This window comes from Amphiura filiformis, chromosome 20, assembly GCF_039555335.1.
Source record: "Amphiura filiformis chromosome 20, Afil_fr2py, whole genome shotgun sequence".
Classification (NCBI taxonomy): domain Eukaryota; kingdom Metazoa; phylum Echinodermata; class Ophiuroidea; order Amphilepidida; family Amphiuridae; genus Amphiura; species Amphiura filiformis.
Genome location: NC_092647.1, coordinates 35,247,071 through 35,271,043, shown reverse-complemented (window position 1 = coordinate 35,271,043; position 23,973 = coordinate 35,247,071). Strand labels below are relative to the sequence as shown.

General features: G+C 36.8%; 1 protein-coding gene across 2 annotated transcripts in view; it reads right to left on the bottom strand.

Moving 5' to 3' along the window:
- Positions 1-14,182: 14,182 nt before the first annotated feature.
- Positions 14,183-23,973, bottom strand: part of LOC140142713 (uncharacterized) — a 36,692-nt gene continuing 26,901 nt past the window's right edge. Inside the window, exons 1-4 of one of the 2 annotated variants that reach the window (XM_072164714.1) lie at positions 22,246-22,317; positions 21,260-21,335; positions 18,546-18,619; positions 14,183-18,148 (exon numbers count right to left, since the gene is read on the bottom strand). In XM_072164714.1, the coding sequence (XP_072020815.1) occupies positions 17,412-18,148; positions 18,546-18,619; positions 21,260-21,335; positions 22,246-22,252 (894 nt within the window). In that variant the 5' untranslated portion in view covers positions 22,253-22,317 and the 3' untranslated portion in view covers positions 14,183-17,411. Of the gene's footprint in view, positions 18,149-18,545; positions 18,620-21,259; positions 21,336-22,245; positions 22,474-23,973 lie in introns of those variants that run through there. The other variant, XM_072164713.1, reaches the window with a different exon arrangement.

The window sequence follows — 23,973 nt, the reverse complement described above, 5'->3', positions numbered from 1 at the left end:
GAGTCCAAATGGTCATTGGTCCACAAACCCAATAACTTATTTCTAAACCCAAACCCGTCCCCTAACCCTAACCCTCAACTTCACCCTAACACTAATCTATGACCGAAGTTATAATCCAAACCCTAAACATAACCCTACACCCTAACACAAAACCTAACCATAACTCTATTCTTAACACTTACCAGTCAGAATTAATAGATAAATTTTCACGGGAAAATTTTCTGGACACGTGACACCCATGGGCGCAGACATATTAGCATTATGGAATGTGACCCCGAGCACAGCGGTTGGTCTACCAATGTATTTGAATATGAAGAATTCCATCTTTGCTGCAAAAGTAACTTGTCACAAGTTGATAATATTATGGTAAGAGTTTCCGTAGATAAATATTTTTTTCCGTAGGTAGATATTTTTGAAATTACGTTTTGATGATATTGTGAAGAAATTAAGATTGCATGATATTCAATAAATTTGCAATACACAAATTTCTAACGAAATTGCAGCCAAGAATACTATTCCAATTCAAAATTACTAAGACTTGAATAGCGAGGTCACCGCCGGGGGTCAGAGATCAGGCTCGAGGTCACACTCACATTGATACGGTGAACCATGACCTTCTTATTTCTAAACTTAAATCATATGGTATTAAAGGTAATGCAATTAATTGGTTTCATTCTTATCTTAGTGGTAGAGCTCAGGCAGTACTTATAAACTCTACCCTTTCAGATTTTAAGGAAATTGGTATCGGTGTTCCTAAAGGATCAATCTTGGGACCATTATTATTCATTATATTTGTTAACTCTCTAGCTGATTCTGTAAATTCTAATTGTAAGTGTGTGATGTATGCAGATGACACAACTCTTTTACTTAGTTCATCTGATCCCAATATTCTGCAAAATGATCTTAATGCTAACCTAAATAACATTGCTGATTGGTTCCAGGCCAACAATTTAACTCTAAACATAAAGAAAACTATACTAATGCTGTTTGGATCAAGGCAAGCTCTTCATAAGTTTAACAATGTTTCTCTTATCTATGGAAATGAAAAAATTGAAAGAGTTGAAAGGTTTAAATATTTAGGAGTTACCTTTGATTCCAATCTATCATGAAATGAACATGTTAATTATTTATCTTCTAACATATCCAAACGCATAGGAGTCATTCGTAGAGTAAAGCAATACCTTCCATGGAAAACTGTCAAAATGCTTTCGCAAGCCCTCGTCTTTCCTCATTTTGACTACTGCAGTTCTGTTTGGTCCAATTTCAATGCCTGTCACAATAATGAGCTCCAGATTTTGCACAATAGGCTGGCCCGTGTTTTGCTCTCTGCAGATATCAGAACTTCAGTGGACAGTATGATGAAAGACCTGGACTGGGTTAAACTTGGCTGTAGATGGGAGCATCAATTACTTATTTTAACTTTTAAATGTCTCACACACATTGCTCCTGAGTATCTTTCTTCAAATTTTATTTTCACTCATTCTACTCATTCAAAATGCACAAGGGGCCAAGCTCAAAACAGTTTGGTTGTTCCAATATGGAAAACCTCTTCTGGAAAGAAAACTTTCCTTTATAGATCTTCAGTTGCTTAGAACAAGCTTCCTTCCAATCTTCGTGTCAATTTCAATTCAATGAGTTTGGGTGAATTTAAAAATGCAATTGATCAGTAAGTTTTGTATAATAATCTGAGTTATACATTTTTGCATTTTGTTTTTGTATCATGCTTAATTCCTTCATTTTGTTAAATATATATTTCTTATATTATTATTATCATGTTTATGTATTATATAAAATCAGGTCTTCCAGGGAGACCAGTACATTTGTATTGATGGAATTTCCTGAATAAATAACGAATAAACAAATAAAAAAAATAAAAAAATTGATACGCATTGGTCATGTGTCCAGAAAATGTTCCTGTGAAAATATACCCATTACTGTTGACTGCTTACCCTAACCTTTACCTAACCCTATCCCTAACACTAACTCTTTTCTTATTATTATCCCTAACCTTGAACCTTATCCCTAGCCCTAATCCTAACATAAAATGTCCTAAACCGTAATTTTCACTGTTTTCAGACTAATAATTAACCTTCGGACTAATCATGCTAATGTGCTGTTTGCAATACTTCCAGGAAAGGCAATTGCGATAAATATTTGTATTATAATTCAGATAAAATACATTTATCAAAATAATGAAACGTTTAAATACCACATTTCTTGACTTCTAGACGCTACATATTCCACATACGCAAAGCCAATGAAGAACAATATCCTCTGTGTAATCATGGTGATGTTGTAAGCAACCAGTGCAGCAGCAAGTAAACAAACAAGCACGTTCAGAACTGTGTAAGGATCAAATTCTCCGTTAAAAAATTAAGAAGTTTTTAGTTTAAAAAAATTAAGAAGTACCGTGATCACTCCTGATGTGAGCTTTGCACTAGTTGTACATAGGGAAGTAGGTAACATTATATTCTCCTACTCTATTATAAAAACAGTTTTCGGAAGTCATGATCAGTTTCGTTTTCATTTTTCTAGTTTCGGGGAAGAAACAGTTAAGTACCACATAATCTTGCGAATGAATCTACAAAGTTATACTATTTTCGAACAGGAAACCGCGTGGTTCAACCTGGTGGCATAGTTTTGTAAAATAAACACGCGTTTAAAATTAGAAACAAAACAGTTCGGATTCTACAGTTGGAGATGGTCTAACCATTGTATTTTTAATATGAATTATTTTGATTCTCAACAATAAACATTCATGACAAAATGGATATATTCAAGATAGAGCGTAACACTGTAGATACAGCTCAAATGATGACATCTAGGGTAGAGGTAGGGAATTGGAGACTAATATATATAAAGCGCAGTTTTCTCCTGCGCATTTTGATACCTCTTTTGTTGCTCTACGATATCATTTGGTCGAGTTATGGGCGTTTAAGTGGCTTCAAGTCGGATTTTGAAAGTTGCACTTAGCTCCTATTCAAGCCAAATGCGTTCTTCGTGTACACACACAAAATCAAGACAAAGGACACCGATGTGCTCTGTTTACTTAACCATGAACATTACTTTATTTTACTCCTTCGACTTCCAACTTCAAAGCAAAGCTAACAAGGCAAGCCTGACACCACCTTAGAAGGCCTTCGGCGCATCTTGCGCAGGAAATGGCGAGACAGCATGCGACAACGAATCCAGGCAGTGATAGACAGTGATGGTGGGCACACCAAGTATTGAGATGTCAGCAGAAAGAGTTCATGAGATAAGTCAGAGATAAGTAAAGGGTAGCAAGTATTGAAATTGGAAGTCGAAGGAGTAAAATAAAGTAAAGTTCATGGTTAATTAAACAGAGCACACCGGTGTCCTTTGTCTTGATGGTGTGTGTGGGAGGGGGGTGTGTGTGTACATGATGAACGCGTTTGTCTTGAATAGGAGCTAAGTGCAACTTTCAAATCCGACTTGAAGCCACTCAAGTGCCCATAACTCGAACAAATGTTATCGTAGAGCAACAAAAGATGTATCAAAATGCGCAGGAGAAAGCGGCGCTTTATATACAATAAATAAGTTTTTGCTATCTGACCACCTATAATCGTTTCGATACTTTATTGGTTGAGTTTATGATAGACGACAGGCAGGTTCAATATTTTCATCGTAGTAGATACCGGCTGCGCCGGCATCCACTGCTCAAAATATTGGACCTGCCTGTCGTCTATCACACGGTAGAGGATAGTCAAAACAAAAATCGTTTATTCTCTAAATAAGGGTCTGTAACCTGTTACCATTATTGCCACGATTGTCTCCGAGTCTTTCTTCTTGGTGATAATCACATTTCCGAGTCTGCGTTAGGCGAAAATGAATCTTTAAAGGACGGATTTCATGGAACCTTTGTGTATAGACATTGATACTCATGTCATCGTCCGTATCTAAAGATCTATAATCACCTCGCGACTAAGGTAGGCATCATTTTCGGAATACCCACCGTTAGTCCTTCCTCTTTCGTTGTAAAGCTGTATAGTGATTTAATGAGTGTTGTTACGAGCCGTACTTGACTCAAGGCCAAAATCACCTTTTACCCGAACTCACACGAATGCACAACACAAATACACTGTTTGATTAAGCTAACATAATCTAAGTCTTTAATTGAAAACAAAGTATGCTTGGTACATATAACAACAATTACAATAAAATCACACAATTAGTTTTATTCTATAGGTACTTAACCAGCGGTCTTCTTGTTGGTGATTCTAGAGTTCTTGCAATGTTCTGGACGACTGATGTAATATATCCTTATTCACTTGTCCTGCGAAAATCAGAGAAGTCCATAGTACACTTGCATTTATAAATCCTTGCGTATAAAATCCTCATACGAAAATGATGATGCTTCCTCCAATCTCCTTTGCGCTGCTATCTCCACAAATATATCTCCTTGCGCTGCTTTCTCCTATGCTAAACTCCTTGCACAGTTCTCCAAATTTAACTCCTTGCGCTGCTTCCTCCAAAAATGGTGTTTCTTTCACCAATCACTCTTTTTCCAGGGAACAGGTTTCTTTAACACAGCTCCACTGTTTTTTGACAGATGTGTGGCCTTCACAAACCCAGCAAACTCCAGCAATTTGACAGAAGAACTTTTAATCCTTTGATGAGGAAGAGCACTTTTGTGTGCTCGCTGTCTTCTTCGTTGCTGTATTAAAATTAGCTCAATTATTGGCTATATAAACTGGTTAAAATGTACTTCTTTTTTGAAGCACGAAGACCATCACACACATGTGGAGTTTTCAATCTCACATGACATTCTGTAAAGTCCCAACAAAAGCCTTCAACTTTTTATATCAGTACTCATGCAAAAACCCATCATCTATTAATAAACCATTACTTCAATCACATTTTCACAACATTGCTGCAATCTTGGGATTTCCCAAGATTAATTATACACATTCACCTTTCACATTACATCACTTCCTGGGGGGTTTCCTGACTATGGTGCAATATACTGAACTGGGAATTTCCAAGTTCCAAACATAGATCTGACTTTGTTTACAATAATTTGGGGGAATTCCAAAATATAAGGGGGTTTCCCATCTCATGAAATACTTTCAGCTTGTAAACAAAGTTAAATAATTAAATTAAATCAAATGTAATGAAAACTTTCTTAAATGCTTTCTTCTTTTACATCAACTTCAACATATTATCAACTTTGAGTATTTAACTCATCATACACAGTGACTACTTGTCACACAAGTTCCTTTTGAAAGGATTTTTTTGTTTATCAGCCCTTTTTATGCAATTCTGGACAGGGCATCAGCCATTACATTGTCTTTTCCCTTAATATGTTTGATGTCCAGATTGTACTCTTGCAAGGTCAAACTCCACCTCACCAGTCTTTGGTTTTTGTTCTTCATCCTGTTGATGAAGTTGCGGAGATTGTGATCTGTGAAAACAAGCCCAGGGTATACTGTGGTACCCAAATACACATCAAAATGTAACAATGCTAATAGCAATGCTAGACACTCCTTCTCAATTGTGGAGTAATTTCTCTGGTGCTTGTTGAATTTCCTTGAAAAGTAACAAATGGGGTGATCTATTTGATCTTCACCCTCTTGCATCACACCACCTCCACAGCCTATGTCACTGGCATCAACAGTCAACTTAAACTGCTTCTGAAAATCAGGTGCAGTAAGTACTGGTGAACTCATGAGTATTGATTTGACTTTGTGAAAAGCATTTTCACACTGTTCTGACCAAATGAATTTTGCATCTTTCTTCAACAAATCAGTCAAAGGACTTGCTATCTCTGAAAAGTTTGGACAGAACTTTCTATAATAGCCAACCATTCCTAGAAATCTCATGAGTGCCTTCTTGTTTACAGGTGTGGGGTATTGTTCAATTGCTTCAACTTTGGCTTTGATAGGTTTCACCTGACCTTGACCCACAACATATCCTAAGTATGTGACTGTGGCATGGCAAAACTCACTTTTTACCAGATTGACTGTCAACTGTACTTCAGACAGCTTCTCAAACAATTGATGGAGTTGTTCCATGTGTTGTTCCCAAGTTTGACTGTAAACAATCAAATCATCTACATACGCTTCACATCCCTCTATGTCTGCCACAATTTGGTTCACCATTCTCTGAAATGTTGCTGGGGCGTTTTTCAAACCGAATGGCATGACTTTGTATTGGTAAAGACCAAATGGTGTACAAAAGGCAGAAATCTCTTTGGCACGGTCTGTGAGTGGAACCTGCCAGTACCCTTTCAAAAGATCAAATTTGCTAACAAATTTTGCATTCCCAATTTTGTCAATGCAATCATCAATTCTTGGAATTGGGTACGAGTCTGTCTTTGAATGAACATTTGCAGCTCTCATGTCTGCGACCAATCGGTATGAACCATCAGGCTTGGGAACAAGAATACATGGTGAACTCCACTCACTACTACTTGGTTCTATGATATCATTGTCTAGCATGTAATTGATCTCATTTTTGAGATGTTCCATTTTCAATGGATTGACTCTGTAAGGATGCTGCTTAATTGGTTTAGTATCACCAACATCTACATCATGAAATGCAGCATTTGTTCTACTTGGCGTATCAGGAAATATATTGTCAAATTTGTGAATCAAATTTGCAATTTGACTTTGTTGATCTTGAGAAAGATGACCTAACTTTGAGTCCAAATTAGTGAGCACATCAGAATTGTTAAATTTTACATTATACTCTTTGTGCTCCAGCTCTTTATCCTGGTCAAATGTGACATCAGAATTGTCATCTTTACTCTTGTCTACATTGGCGATTTTGTCTACATCGGCATGTTTGTCTACATTATCAGCATGTTTTACTGTACACACAGGTTTTGGAATGCCACTGTCACTTCTTTCAACATACTCTTTGAGCATATTTATGTGGCATAACTGCCTGCTCTTGCGTCTACCAGGAGTCTTGATACTATAATCTACTTCACCCACTTTTGACTCTACCTCACATGGGCCATGATATCTGGCTTGTAATGGGTGTCCTGGAATTGGAAATAATACTAGAACTTTGTCACCTGGTTTGAACACTCTTTCTTTGGCATGCTTATCATACCATTGTTTCATTTTGGCCTGACCCTGTTTCAAGTTTTCTTTGGCAATATCAGTTACTCTGTTAAGCCTATGCTTAAAATTGGAGACATAATCCAACAAATTGATATCTGATTTCTCATTGAGCCACTTTTCTTTCAACAACTTTAAGGGCCCGCGCACTGTGTGTCCAAACACTAACTCAAAAGGACTAAATCTAAAGTTTCCTGAACAGCTTCCCTAGCAGCAAACAACAACAAGTGTACTCCCTCATCCCAGTCCCTCTGAAATTCCAAACAGTATGTTCTGATCATGTTTTTCAATGTTTGGTGGAACCTTTCTAGTGCACCTTGTGATTCTGGATGGTAAGCACTTGAGGTATACTGTTCTATACCTAATTGATACATGACCTGCTGAAATACTCCAGAAGTAAAGTTTGATCCTTGATCTGACTGTATGGACTTGGGGAGCCCCACAAATGTGAAGAACTTGGTTAAAGCTTTCACTATAGTCACTGCTTTAATATTTTTCAAGGGTATGGCTTCAGGAAAGCGTGTTGACGCGCACATAATTGTCAGAAGGTACTGATTACCTGACTTAGTCTTTGGTAGGGGGCCTACACAATCAATAATAACCCTACTAAATGGTTCATCAAAGGCTGGAATTGGCTTCAATGGAGCAGGAGGTATTTTCTGATTTGGCTTCCCTACTACTTGGCATATGTGACATGTTTTGCAATATTCAGAAACATCTTTTCTGAGAGTGGGCCACCAGAAATGTCTCAGAATTCTTTCATGAGTTTTCTTAACACCCAAATGCCCTGCCATGGGACTATCATGTGCTATGTTAATTACTTCAGTGTGGTATACTTTTGGTACCACAATTTGGTGCACTACCTTCCACTCTTCATCGACAGGTACATCAAGGGGGCGCCATTTTCTCATTCGCACACCATCTTGTTTGTAAAAACAAACAGAATTTTGTTCTGCTTCTTCTAGGGTCAATGCCCTTTGATTGATCTCTTTGAGTTCTGGGTCATTTTGTTGCTCCAGAATTAGCTTGTCATGACTTAATGGGTCTTTCATGGTTTCCCCAATTTGTTCATGCTCAGAGGCTGTGTCATTTTGAGGGGTCTTCTTATCCCCTGGAGAAGGAAGTTTATCTTCTTTCTCATTCAACTGTGACACAAATGTGTCTTCCAAATTGTAGCCTAAGTCATCAATTTGGTTGTCCTCAATTGTTTCTAATGAGGCTCTCTTACTCATTGCCCGTGTCACTGCACATGCAGGAAATATCTCCTCTTCCTCACTATTATCATCCTGTAAACAGGGCTTATCTGTAACTATTGGGTCAGGAAAAACCTTCCCCCCTGCCAAATCATTTCCTAGCAACATGGACACTCCTTTTACTGGCAATTCATGTCTAACTCCTATGGTTACAGGACCAGAAACTAAGTCAGATGTCAAGTTAATTTTGTGGAGAGGTACATTCAGTATTTCCATCCCAATACCCTGGATCAAAGCATTACCTGCTGAACTATCCTCATTAAAGGGTAAAGTTCCTTCCAGAATCATAGACCGTGCACAACACGTATCTCGCACAATCTTAATGGGCTTTGGACTACCATTATCACCAAGTGATACTACACCCTCTAACACAAATGGTTCAAATTCTTCACACACCTTGTCTGTCTCACCTCCCTTTTGTGGGAATTCTTGTTTCTTGATTTGACTGACTTGTTTGTTTGACTCAAGTGACACTGCACATCCCACAGTATTACTAGCAGTTTGCTGCTGTTTTTGTGCATCTTGTCTGCCTTTTAAGAAATAACACTGGGTCATCGTATGCCCTGGTCTCTTACAATGAGTACAAGTTACTTTGGCTTTAAATTCAGTCCCAAATTTTGCTCTGTTACCTGAACTCCCTGGGGTCCCTCTACCACCAGCACTATGCTGTGAATTAGACTGAGATCTCCCTTCTTGTGTACTACCCTGATTTGCTCTAGGTTGATTATGGCTGAACCTGTTTGAATAACTTCTGTTATGACCAAATCTACTCCCATTCAATTTGTGAGTTAAGCCATAGTCGTCCGCCATTGTCGCCGCTTCGTTTAGCGTCTTAATTTTGCTAGCGCTTTCATCCAAATGGGTTTTAATGTCAACGTGGACACATTTCTTGAACTCTTCTATAAGAACCAATTGCTTAAGTTGGCCGAAATCATCTTTGACTTCTTTTGACCAAAGCCACCTGTCAAACATTTGTTCTTTTACTCTAGCAAATTCTACATGGGTTTGATCTCCTTGCTTTCTTGAATCTCTGAACTTTTGTCTGTATGCTTCAGGCACCAGTTCATAGGCCTTAAGGACTGCTTGTTTGACTTCTTCATAATTATTACATTTCTCTATTGGTAGAGCTGAGTAAGTCTCCCTGGCCTTCCCCACAAAACTACTTTGTAACAGTAGGGTCCAATGCTCTGGAGGCCATTTCAAATTTGTAGCTACCTTTTCAAAATGTTGAAAGTACTCGTCAACTTCTTTTTCTTTGAATTTAGGCACAAGCTTTACATACTTTGTAACGTCAAAGCCTGACTTTGACTTTGAGGAGAAACTTGATGAGTATTTGTCACCTAGCTTAGCCAACTTCTCTTGTTCAAACTCAATTTCTTTTTCTTTCAAATGTGCTTCCATTTGAATTTTTGCTAGTTTTTCCTTTTCTTCCATTTCTAATTTGTGGTGCTCAAGCGCCATCTTTTCTTGGCGTGCTTTTTCTTCCATTGCTAGTTTTTGTTTTTCAATGTCTAGCCGTTCTTGTTTCTCTTTATTTTCCATATCTAATCTTTCTTGCTTTTCTTTATTTTGCATATCTAGCTTTTGCATGTCCAACTGCAATTGCATTTTCATTTTTTCCATTTCCACCTGAACTTCTAGTTCTTTCAACTTAACTGCATCCCCGATTTCAGTTTTGACCTCTTTTCTCTTGTCCAAAATGGATTCATCAAAATACTCTTCATCAACCAAAACTTCAATCAAGGCATTTTTGATTATTTGTTTTCTGTTGGCTTGCTTTACATCCAATTCATAGTATTTTGCAAATGCTAATAAATCAGGTTTCTTCAACTTATCAAACTTCTCCCAATCTATAGTTTCAAGAAACTCTTCTGCTTTGAACTCTGCCATACTGTACTTTCACTTTCAAGACTCAGTAAATTAATGTCAACTTTTTTTACAGTGTATTTCCCGGACGAGCCCCCAATTTTGTTACGAGCCGTACTTGACTCAAGGCCAAAATCACCTTTTACCCGAACTCACACGAATGCACAACACAAATACACTGTTTGATTAAGCTAACATAATCTAAGTCTTTAATTGAAAACAAAGTATGCTTGGTACATATAACAACAATTACAATAAAATCACACAATTAGTTTTATTCTATAGGTACTTAACCAGCGGTCTTCTTGTTGGTGATTCTAGAGTTCTGGCAATGTTCTGGACGACTGATGTAATATATCCTTATTCACTTGTCCTGCGAAAATCAGAGAAGTCCATAGTACACTTGCATTTATAAATCCTTGCGTATAAAATCCTCATACGAAAATGATGATGCTTCCTCCAATCTCCTTTGCGCTGCTATCTCCACAAATATATCTCCTTGCGCTGCTTTCTCCTATGCTAAACTCCTTGCACAATTTGACAGAAGAACTTTTAATCCTTTGATGAGGAAGAGCACTTTTGTGTGCTCGCTGTCTTCTTCGTTGCTGTATTAAAATTAGCTCAATTATTGGCTATATAAACTGGTTAAAATGTACTTCTTATTTTGAAGCACGAAGACCATCACACACATGTGGAGTTTTCAATCTCACATGACATTCTGTAAAGTCCCAACAAAAGCCTTCAACTTTTTATATCAGTACTCATGCAAAAAACCCATCATCTATTAATAAACCATTACTTCAATCACATTTTCACAACATTGCTGCAATCTTGGGATTTCCCAAGATTAATTATACACATTCACCTTTCACATTACATCACTTCCTGGGGGGTTTTCCTGACTATGGTGCAATATACTGAACTGGGAATTTCCAAGTTCCAAACATAGATCTGACTTTGTTTACAATAATTTGGGGAATTCCAAAATACAAGGGGTTTCCCATCTCATGAAATACTTTCAGCTTGTAAACAAAGTTAAATAATTAAATTAAATCAAATTACTCAGGGCACATCACAGTGTTGTGAGAGATCCGTTTGGGATGCGAGTGGAGCTGGAGTGCTGCGAAGCTTTGTTTCTGTGTCATACGTTGGGTTCTCGAGAGCATTTGGAAGTTTCAAAACAAAAACAACTATAACGTGAAATTGTTTTAAATAATAATAAATGAAAACAGACAATTTTAAACACGACGAACTTGTTTCAAAATGTGACAACCCTGATAGAAAACAAGTTTAAAACAAATGCAATTGGGTGTCACGAACATTTGCAGATATTGTACGACATTATTCTGCCAATTCTACTTTATAGTACAGTGACAACAGCATGACAGCCACGTTCGTAGAAACAAGCGCGTCTTATATTACCTTCTACTATCTGCTAAAATGTACTATAATCCGTAATAAGAGAAAATGACAGTTGAAACAACCCAACGTGTCACAATTAAAACTGGTCGGAGAATACATCAAACTTGGAATCGAACCAGCGATATTCTTTGTGTTATGCTGAGGCCCTGACCACTATACAGCTCAAAAGGTACAATGTTACCTGTTAATGCCTCAACACTAGAGGGTGCGACTGTTGATAAGGAATGTTCCCCCAAATCAAATGTGTCTTAATGTTGGTGTTTTTTGTGTTGCTGTTAATTTATCATTTTGGGTTTTGGGTGTTTGTCTTTTGTTTTATTTGGTTTTTTGTTTTGTTTGTTTGTTTTTTTTATCAGCTTGTATTAATATTATTTTTAATTGTTTCTTCGCTCCTCTTGAAGAAACGTAATAGCCAACTTTTCTGAATATTTATGAGGGCAAATGCGAAGCAATTAGCTCTATAGTTGTTTGAGATAAACAACAACGCCTTGCAAAAAATAGACATACATTCTCACTCATGATTTGATTTTGCGCTTATTTTTATTTTACAATGTATACAATAGCGGAGTTGTAGGATATCAAAATACAAAACTGTTTCTGTGTAGGTATTCATTGCAATTAAGTACAACAAGTATTTCACAATGGTTAGAAAGAGCTCGAAAGTTAGAAATTACTGAATCATAGAAATCCTCGTATAAACGTATACTAATAAACATGAAGTGTTATCATGATATTATTACAGTGTATGAATAGATTTTGTTCATTTGAACGTGTTGTTGAAGTAGAAAATCTCGGATACTTTCTGACCTGGAAGCTAATAATAATATACATATTGTTGAACATTACAAGTTTTAACTTTAAAAAGTTAAACATTTCCCATTTCTCGTGTTTCTTTTTTCATTTGAAATAGAAAATATTTTATGTCTTTCCCAATGAGACGGTTATCGCAGGGTTATTGTAAAAAGGTCCTATCTGCAATAGATACCAGGTGTCATATTTCAGATACATAAAATACAGAATACCAATATTGTTTTGGAACATTTAGCACTAACCCCTCAATAGGAGGCATCTGATGACGTACTTTTAGAGTGCTAAATTACACTGAGTTTAATCACGCAATAAAATTTACCAAACATCCTTAACTAAGTCACAGTTGTCAAGCAGTTTTTAAGCTTTTTATAAAATACAGAAAAAATTATCATAAAATATCTTTGTAGGATAGGAATGTATATCGTCAATTAATGTAGCATGGCATGAATTTCACACTGATTTGATGCTCGTGTTGTCATTATTCCGGGATATCTTGTTGTTAAATACCTGAACAACAACCAACGTACATACCAATATATCGCAAAATGAGTTTTATGGTTTTATACAATGTAGAGATTTTCTCTGTGCGTTTGACGCCATCCCAGGTGGTGTATGGTAAATGTACGTACTAAACTAGACTGCTGCCCTCATTCGTCACCTACGAAGCATGACACAAATACATGCCCATTGTAGAGGACTACTACTAAACCAATATAATTATTAAAGTGCTGCTATTTTAGGATTATAAAAACAATGATGAATAATATTAATTTTAAAGCATGTCAAAAGACGTATAGCGCATCTCAATACTATAGCATACACTCATCTCCCATTGATAATTCGTGAGGCAGTAGTGACATTATCCAACCTCGTTTATATCATGACCAAGTTTTAAAACAATAAACCAAAAGCGTACAATGACTGAGAACACTTGCGGCGAAATTTGGCAACTTGGAATAATGCATGATGGGATACAAGAGGTATGGAAACTATAAGTGCTTCGATCAGTACTGATTCTGCTTTTATTAACTACTACAGTGTTATCAAAACGCTGCATGTAATGCAGGGAAGTAAGACGATTATATTACTAAATTTCAGTATCAGCTTGTTTTTCATATTTCATAACACACCGTCTTCGATTATAAAGAATTACAAAACATTTAATTAAACCAGATATTTTTATTGAAAAAATCTTCGCGCAAGACGACATTTAGTTTCAAATAAATCACTATCACAACAGAACTGTGTAAAAGACTAGGTTCAAAATGCAATATAACAGTATGCATTGAACAAAAGACGACCATAATTTTAATACATAATACGCTCTTTAAAAAAACGTTCCAAAACGGTTCTTTATTCGTCCTTTTAAGGAGCACCCTTGATGTTTCTTAATAAGGAACCAAGGATCTTTGGTCACTCCGAGGAACGTTTTTGGTTTTCTAAAAAAGGTTGCAGACACTGTAATGGTTCCCTGATGGGTTCTCTAACGTGAGTGTTCTCTTCTCCCAGTAGGACACTTTAGAGCCATTTGGAACCTTTTTTGTAAGAGCACTTTAAGGCTTGGTTTATTTGACTTCTGCAAACAGTCTATGGAATCAGAATCCATGATGACAGCAACCACGACCTTCTTCACTTAAATTATTAATCTGCTACTTAATAAATTCTTAAATTTTATAACACTACAAAAACAATTCCTGAATGTTCAAAGCAAGAAGGGAAGGGAACTAAATCATTCTCAGTACACAGCAGTAGTACAGGTTAGCCCAAAGTTAGTGGACTCATATTTTGATAGTTATTATAGTTAGTTTGCATTTATCTTATTGTTGTAAAGAAAAGTTACTTTATTGGTTCAGAAATCCTAGATAATGAAAGGGGCATTACTAAAATATTTTTTCGTTTACACAATTCCAAAAGCTTATGCCTATCCTTAATGTTGCATGTGCAATATTGTAAGAACAGATATTATACTTAAAGCCATATTATAACATTTGCTGTTGAGGACGCCCTCACTGATTTTTTAAAATTCATGTTTTACAGGATTATATTGTACTTTATTAAACCAATATACCCTGCAAATGTCAAGACTCTAGGTGCTGTAGTTTTGTCAAAATCCGAGATTTGGAATAAAGCGCCGGAACCCGCGTCTTATTATTACGATGGAATTATTAGTCGAACACATACACGATGTTCATAACACACAGTACGTACACGGCGTGCGGGACGGTGATCTACACAACAAAGGGCCGTACCATAACATGACCGAAGGAGTGGTACGTATTGGCGACATATGCGCTGGTAGTAAATTCCAATTTTCTTTGCTCTGCCGTAGTTGTTCGGCTCAAAAATAAAAGGGGATATATCTGACAGTAAAAACTAACATTTTATGGCAAAGAAATGCTAATCTATTTTGTATGCAAATGTTATAATATGGCTTTAAGGCTTGGTTTATCAGACTTCTGCATACAGTCTATGGAATCAGAATCCATGATGACAGCCACCTTGACCTTCTTCACTTAAATTATTAATTATTAACACTACAAAAGCAATTCCTGATATATGTTCAAAGCAAGAATTGAAGAGAATATAACTAAATCATTCTCAGGACACAGCAGTAGTACAGGTTAGCCCAAAGTATAGTAAGTGGACACATATTTTGATAGTTATTATAATTTGTTTACAATTATCTTTATATTGTTGTAAAGAAAAGTTATTTTATTGGTTCAGAAAACCTAGACAATGAGATTTTCTTTTTTCGTTTACACAATCCCAAAAGCGTATGCCTATCCTTAATGTTGCATGTGCAATCAATAATTGTAAGAAAAGATATTATAAAAAAACTATCTTCCAGAGTTATGGCAAGATATATGGGTTCACTTACATTTGGACATCATTTCTGAACAAACAGATCCAAAGGATTCAATCAAATGTTTCACATAAATCTAAATATCTGAACCAAAATTTGGTCCAGAGTTGAACTTTACAAGAAACATAAAAGTACTCAAGTACATAGAAGCACTCAACCACAAACACTAAATAATTCTATCGCAGCGTTTGCTAATAACAATACATGTATTAAACTATAATTTCCAAATACCACTAAAAGTAACAGCAGTGTAGACAAGTGAATACTAAGTTGTCTTCACCATCAGTATTCAAGTAGATATATCCTTCTTTTCTTCCTACCCACTTTATACTATCGTCATTCAATCAACATCTTAATCTTCGTCTCATTCTTCTTTGTAGATTCTTCTTCATTCCCTTCCTGCATCCTGTTCCTCTACGCCACCGTCATTGTCACGAGTAACACAGTGTGGTTCAAATTAATGACGTTGTGATATTAAGGGTTTTCTGTTCCTCTACGCCACCGTCATTGTCACGAATATCACAGTGTGGACCATTCGCTGCTCCCTCATTATGTCTCCGATAGATAAATACTATCGCTACAACCATCGCAATTATTGCTGCCAATCCGAAGAAAAGACCTAGCCCAAGTCCTACGGGGCTATATTTCCTTGGCATCGACTCCAGAGGTATTCCGCTTGTAGTATTGTAGGTCATTGAGGTCTTGGACACTTCTAGGCGTATTCTATCAGAGGTTGTTGTAGTTGTAGTTGTCGCCACCGTCATTGTCACGAATATCACAGTGTGGACCAAATTAAAGACGCTGGATATTAAGGGTTTCCTGTTCCTCAACGCCACCGTCATCGTCACGAGTATCACAACGCGGTTCAAACTAATGACGTCGTAGCATTGAGGGTTTCCTGTTCTACTACGTCACCGTCATTGTCAAGAATATCCCAGTATGGTTCAAATTACGCCACCGTCATCGTCACGAGTAACACAACGCGGCTCAAAATAATGACATTGCGACGTTGAGGAATTCCTGTTCCTTTTCCACTACCCCACCGTCATCGTCACGAGTATTAATGACGTTGTAACATTGAGGGTTTCCTGTTCCTGTTCCCCTACGCCACCGTCATCGTCACGAGTATCACAGTGTGGCTCAAACTAATGACGTTGTGATATTGAGGGTAAGACTTATCACTGCATTTTATTATTTTATTTATTTCGATGTTATTGTTTAAGCAGAAGTTTATTGTTTAACCCAAATATAATAGTAATGCTAATCTTAAGGCTCCACATGAACAAACGAGGACGGATTGGAACATGCAGCGGGTAAATTCCTGCTCTTTTCAAAACTAATTATGAAATACATGTATGACTCTCCGAAGGCAAGGACGGTGTACTCTCATGGTTCATTTCATCTCTGAGGAATCGATCCAAGGGGAGAACGGAGAATTGATTTAATCTACCGATGTTTCAAATTTGATCAGACCTTTTTTTTCAAGTCACTACACCCAGAAGTTACCACCATCGGGAATTGAACCAGAAGCGAGAAGTTTTAACCTTAAAGCTTAACCTGAAAATTGCAGCGGCGTCAAGAAGTTCTACTAAATGTACCCTCATCACTGACTCTTTAAATCAGATCATAAGCTCACTTTGTCATTGTTTTATACTGCCACACTGTTTACACAAAATTTAAAATGAGTTGTCATCGCCACATACCAGATCAGATTAATACAAAATAGTAGTGTAAAATTGCTTTTCATATAAGAATACGTCAGTTGTACAAAATATTAAGTACATGTTACGAAAGAACTATGTAATATCAAAGACTATTGAAATGTGTTTAACCATAAGAGAACATAATAATTCCTTATGATAATATAATAGGAAAATAGGTCACACTGTGCTCCGAATAGTTGTCTACAAGAGATATACAGTGTCAGGTACCCTGTATTTGTACACTTTTACTACCATGACTACACGTAATAGAGATTCGGTACAAATAGAAGACAAACATTTCCATTCCTAAATCCAAAGTACTTGGAGTACAAAGTGTGAAGGCTAAGACCCTGAGGCTATGATCATCGAATTTCACAATGTTGAGTTTATCTTTCTCCCAATGTCATCATCAACCTAAAGGTCTCGTACCACCTCTTCCAACAGGTCCCCTATCAAGACGATCATATTCCTCTTCAACTGCCCAAGCTTCCGGTGGGTTTGCATCACCTATTCTATCCTCCATTACCATGATTCCATATCCGCCATTTTCTCCTTCATCCTCGTCCTCAATATTATGTATTTGACGAGCAAGAATATCTTCACGATTGAAGTTCAAATGTTCATAATCTGAGGTATCATCACCTGAAGTACTGCCGGTACGAATTCCTAAATTTGGAATGTCTAAACACGGTGATTGATCGCTATTCATATCATCACGAGTTAATTTGATATAATAAGGCTCCGATGAGTCTGTATCTTCCGCTGTGGAGGACAATTTCCCACCACGCTGTAAACTATCACCACGGCTATCTCTAAGGCTTTCACCCAGTGAACTACTCGGAGATAACCCCATTTCCGAGTCTGTGTTGGGTGAAGATTGATCTTTAAAGGATGGATTTGATGGCACTTCTGTGTATAGACCTTGATACTCATGTTCATCGTCCGTATCTAAAGATCTATGACCACCTCGTGACTTGAGATAGGAATCACTATCGGAATACCCGCCGTTAGTCCTTCCTCTTTCGTTGAGTTGTAATGCTGTATAATGAGTTGACGAGTCTTGTGAGAGGTCCGTTTGGGATGCGAGTGGGGCTGGAGTGCTGCGAATCTTCGTTTCTGTGTCATACGTCGGATTGTCGAGGGAATCTGGAAGCAAACACATTAAATTGATGACATTTTAATTCATACCTCGTCTCGTCATATTAACGAAAACATTTCATAAGAAAAAGCAGGCTTTTCAATGCAAAAACATTTGTATTATATACCCAATGCTACTGTATATTATAAATATGGAGATTCTCAAGTATGTTGTCTAATGCAAACATAATAACTAAAATATTCCTAATTCCTTGTCTAAATGCTAAATCATTAACCGCTATAAGTTGGATAATTCAAAATGTGAATCGTCGATTCTTGAAATGATTCCTCGTATATAATTGTTCAAAAATGGCGTTAAAATGATTTTTACCTTAACATCTGTGGCTAGTGACAAAGTCAACAAATGGTTGATAATTACAAATTTTTAACAAAATAATAACATTACCCGCTTGTGAAGACCAAGTGGGTCTCGTCTCGCCCTCTAGCGTTGAAGCGTAAACAGGTACTTCCGGAGTTTTCCTGCATAATTAAAAATGAAAGAGTCAATGACATCGGAATGTACTTGATAGATAGGTTTGTCTATCAATTATGATATAATGTAGATAAACAAATAATGACAGGAGGCCCTTCGGATCAACATCGTCTGCTAAGTCATGTATGTTTAATGCAAGCGGTGTGTGATATAAAATTGGATGGTTTGAACCCAATGCACAAATTTATTGGTCGAGCTATGAGTTTTAAAATATTGGACGAGACGTAGTCGAGTCCAATATTTTAAAACTCATAGCGAGACCAATAAATTTTGCATTGGGTGAAAAAAAACCATCCAATTTTATCATTATTAATGTAACCGGCACCAGAATGGCTGATCTTAATAATAAAAGCATAAATGTTTGGAAGATGAAAGAAAAGAATCAATAAACTAATAATATAGATAGTTAGATAATAGTGTTAACAAATATAAGAGAGAGAGAGGGTGAGGGAGAAAACTTTTTAGGACTTAATTTAATAGTGTTTACTGAAGGAACTTAGTGAATAGGCTGGGATTTAAGGTATTTACATTTTGCTTATCTAACAACAATAGGGCATTCTTTACTTTCTGGAAGCTCCTCATCTCTACCAACTCTTTTACAATATTTTAAAAATAGTTTTAATATCGTCACCCTCATAACCAAAGTGCCTAAGTCATTATTACATGTTTCTCATTTGCAAATTTGATTTTTTGAGTAATAAACCCATAGTTAATCAAATTTCCAGCCGCATTCTTCATTAACTTGTGGAATACATCAAAAGAGATGAATTTCACAAGTTAATAAAGAATGCGACTTGAAATTTGATTAATAATGGGTTTATTACTCAAAAAATCAAATTTGCAAATGAGAAACATGTAATAATGACTTAGGCACTTTGGTTATGAGGGTGACGATATGCATTATATTTAGTATTTAGGGATAAGAAGTAATCTGTTGAAGAGTTTGAAATTTAATTTTGTTTATCTGGGTTTGTGATACACAAGTCACTTCCATCTGAGCCTCCAACTGCTAAACATCAATTCAATCGTCATCATATTCATTAAATATATTTATAATATTGCATCCATCTTCATTGTTTCTACGTATCATCATCTATTACATTATTAAAGCCGGAGCATAACATCATAGATCTACAAGTCTTCCATCTGTGTGTATTATTTATTGCGTAGCGGGATTTTTCCACCCCGTTACAATATGTTTGCAGAATCTTTATTAAAAATACAAAATTCAAATTTTTTTTCGTGATTTCTTTTTGGGGGGAGGGGTCAAAATCGACTGATCTTACAAGCCTAGAGCAACAAAAAAAATTGAAAAAAAAAATTTGAATTTTTTTTTCGGCCTATTTCCGGACTTTTTGGCCCTACTTCCGGAATTCCATAAGTTTCCGTAACATTTACATCAATGGGGATCCATTTCACCAAATTTTATGACGATTCGTAGCGTCTCAAAATCCATCGTAACTTTAGAACGTATTGTAAAATACATTTCACTAAAATTATTTACTAATCTGCACTTCCCAGCATGCCTACCAACACTAGAGAAAAAAAGGGGGGCAAATCCCTGTCTCATGAAGTTACGTACTCGTTCCGAGTCGTTCGTAAGTTGCGAAATGATATAATTGAATTATGAGGGTTAAAAATATGAAGTAATAAAGTGTTTATAATGATATTTGATAGGCAATAAACTGATAAGTAAGCGTAACTTAAAGTTGTTTTTTTTTAAACTTCTGTGGTCGTGTCTGTGCGTATCGCGTACACGAGCGTAAACGCAAAAGCAATAAACAATCACGCTGATTGGCTGATCAATGCACTTGACAACAAGCCGGCTGACCCATGGTCTTCGGCGCGGCGCGTAGTAGGCGACCTTGTCACTTCTACGCGATCGCAATTCACCAGCGCGTACCCGGACCACGGAAGTTTAAAAAAACCCTTAAAGCTACAAAAAACAGAGTGCAAGCCTGCAGCCAGTGCAAGAGCCAAGGCAACAGTGCAGTTGGGTGGACTATATTTGCCGATTTCATAAGCTTATCTAAAACCCTACCGTGTCTGTGCTAACATCATTCACACCTTGCAGAGTCTTAAATTAGTTCAAAAAGTGATATTTGGCACTTGGCAGGTATAAATCCTCTGGTTTGGTCAGAAAATGTGATAATTTTTGATGTCCGAGCGTGTGAGATTGCCGAATTCTGCAGCTTTTACGTAGTGGTTTAGCACCGGTTTTTACTAGTTTTTTGTACTTTCCACAGATATTTCAACAAACCACATTAATTTCATCATTTTTTAGCAGCTGAAACATGCATTTAGTACACCACAACGTCGATTTTCAAGCATAGAATCGTGAAATTAAACATCTCTTTCCGCGTCCGTAGAAAATCAAATTCTCCCGGTTTGACCAGGCCGTTGCAACTCATATACTAGCGCAATACTTTCCCTGTGTATTACCCTGCGCTTAAATGGCGTCCGATGGCGTCGCCAACAGGCACCAAATTGATTCATGGGCGGCGCCATATTGGAAAAGTAAAGAAAAATGCTGCTGCCACCACGATAGTACTAAAAGCTATGTAAAAAAATATGCGTAGTGCTGTAGAGACTTATGCTAATTAAAGAAAAATGCTGCTGCCACCTACGTCCACATGTTGCAAGCGTGACGATCGCTGACCTCACATCGATGAACGGTGTTGCAAGTCCATCGCACTTCCTGCTCTATGTTTCGTCCATGGTTTGACAGCAAAATAAACAAAATCGAGTTCATGAATGAATAGTCTCATTCAGGTCGTTTATGTTCGCTAGTCTCACATACGGTCGTTGCTGTTTGCAATACGTTAAAATTGGCGGGAAAATCGGTGATTTTAAAAATCACGGGTGATTGGGATCCAGGTGGCGCTAAAATTGGATTCGAAATGCATCCAATATGCTTTTTTTTGACGTTTTAAACTGTGTGGAGAGGTATAGGAAGCAAGATTCTGAAAACATAATAATTTATAATAGTGTGCTGTCTTTTAGCAAAGGCTGATTAGCAGTTCAGCACATACCATATACTTAAGAATAATATTAAGTATTTAATTTCATCTCTCTTCGTGTACGTGAGGAAAACGAGGTGAAGAGAGTGTGTGATGTCCCGTTTGTATATTATTTAAATCAGCCTTATATCATATAATGTCAGGGCCGGATTTACCATAGGGCCAGATGGGCCCCAAAATTGCCTTGTGTAGTGTACATCTTACATTTTAGACGAAAAACACCATATTTTGGGCCAAAATAGGGTACAAAAATTGCCAAATTTTGCGCGCACTGATCTGTTATATAGCAAAAATAGTCTATATATAGTCTAAAATGGAATTTTTTTTCGCGCGAACTTGTCCACTTGAGTCGAGAGTGAAAAGAGTCAATATTACCAAAAGAAAAATGTACTTTCTTTCATTTTAGAGTGTTTTTCACTCAAAAACGGGTTGTCCTTCGTTCAACTCCTTGAAAGAGTGGAATTTCACTCTTTTACATTTAAAGAGTAGATTGCTGTTCACTTGTTATAAGAACTTAATATCCTCGTGTTGCAAAAACGCTAAAATCTGAATTCTAAAGTAGTTTGATTTAAACCAAAAATCACCAATTATACCTTTCATTCGCTGCTCCCTCGTTATGTCTCCGATAGATAAATACTATCGCTACAACCATTGCAATTATTGCTGCCAATCCGAAGAAAAGACCTAGCCCAAGTCCTACGGGGCTATATTTTCTTGGCATCGACTCCAGAGGTATTCCGCTTGTAGTATTGTAGGTCATTGAGGTCTTGGAAACTTCTAGGCTTATTCTATTAGGGGTTGTTGTAGTTGTATGCAGTTCCCTGAAAACAATATGGAACAAAAAGCGATTTTAAGCATAATTTTAAAATATTTGAGTCGACGTTATAAATTATATAGTCATATGATGCTTATATATTTTCGCTGTGGTAAAAGAAATTTTACTGCAATTTTACGTTGTGGATTGGGAGGCTGTGTCGTTATTGGTGCTTTGAGTGTGGGTTGTGCGAAAATGGGTGGTGGGTGTGGGTGGGGTGGAGTATGGGTGTTTATGTATTTGGGATGTGTCAAGAATACATATACTCCAACTAGTGTGGTAAAATAATCTTTTTCTAAAAGTTTAAACCGACTTTCAACACAAGAAATTCAAGTAACCTTGAATTTTCGATTTGTGACACACGTCTGCATCAGAAGCCCTATGATGTTCTGTTGGACTTGCCCTTTTGTTGACCATTGGCGACTTTTGGTCGAATAGGGGCGTTGTATACGGATGACGACTCCATCCTTAATCGCGATTTAGTCCTGGTGATTTTTGTCTTGATTTGAATGGCCTCCCTCACTAATACAGCGCCCTCATTCGACCAAAAGTCGCCAATAGTCAACAAAAGGGCAAGTCCAACACTAGTCTCGGTCTCAGCTGGTTTGTGCTCCTTCGTCACAAACAAACCGGTTTATTTATTAACGAACGAGCACAAACCAGCTGGCACCGAGACTAGCACACAACATCAAATATGGACTTCTTCTGATGAAGATATGTGTCACAAAGTTCTTCAATGTAAAACTATACAACATATTTATCCTTTGTAAGCTACTCTTATAAATTTCCAATTTGTTTCATGATCTCGTAGAATCACTGAAAGTCACTTTAATATAAGTAGCATTAAATATATCAACAACAATTAGCGCAGAGTGCATTTTTATAATATATAAGTAATATAAAGTACATTTTATAGTTTTAATGATATATATAAAGAGGTCACTGGCATCAATGTATCATCATAATGGATACAGCAATCGCAATTTGATGGTGAGTGAGTGATCATTTTAAAAATTTAAATGGTCTAAAAATTTCCGGATTGAAGTTACACAATAAGTATACAATTTTAGAATACAATGTTAAAATTTAAGCAAAGATAATAAAAACAGGGAATAAAGAATATACTTAGCAGTAACAATATTTTGTGACCGTACACCACGAATCAGCCTTAAAGTTGGCCCGGTCACTTTTGTTTTATTTCGTGTTTAGAAAATATATATATCATAAGCTTTAAAATGGTATATCATTTGACTTCAAACGATATCCAGAAGCGGTGTTATGGTTTGTTGAATTCCGCTCCTTCAACAAAATGGTACCTTTTTTCGGTTCTGCATGTGTCTCTTTTTCCACATTGCTGGTAATAAAGTCAAACAGTCATAATTGGTGGTGATTACAAATCATCCCAAAGTCAACGAGGTTCAGGAATATCCTCTCATTGTTAATTATTGGTTGTACATACCTATACAAAATACAATGCTTTGTAACCCACCACTTGAACAGGATTTAG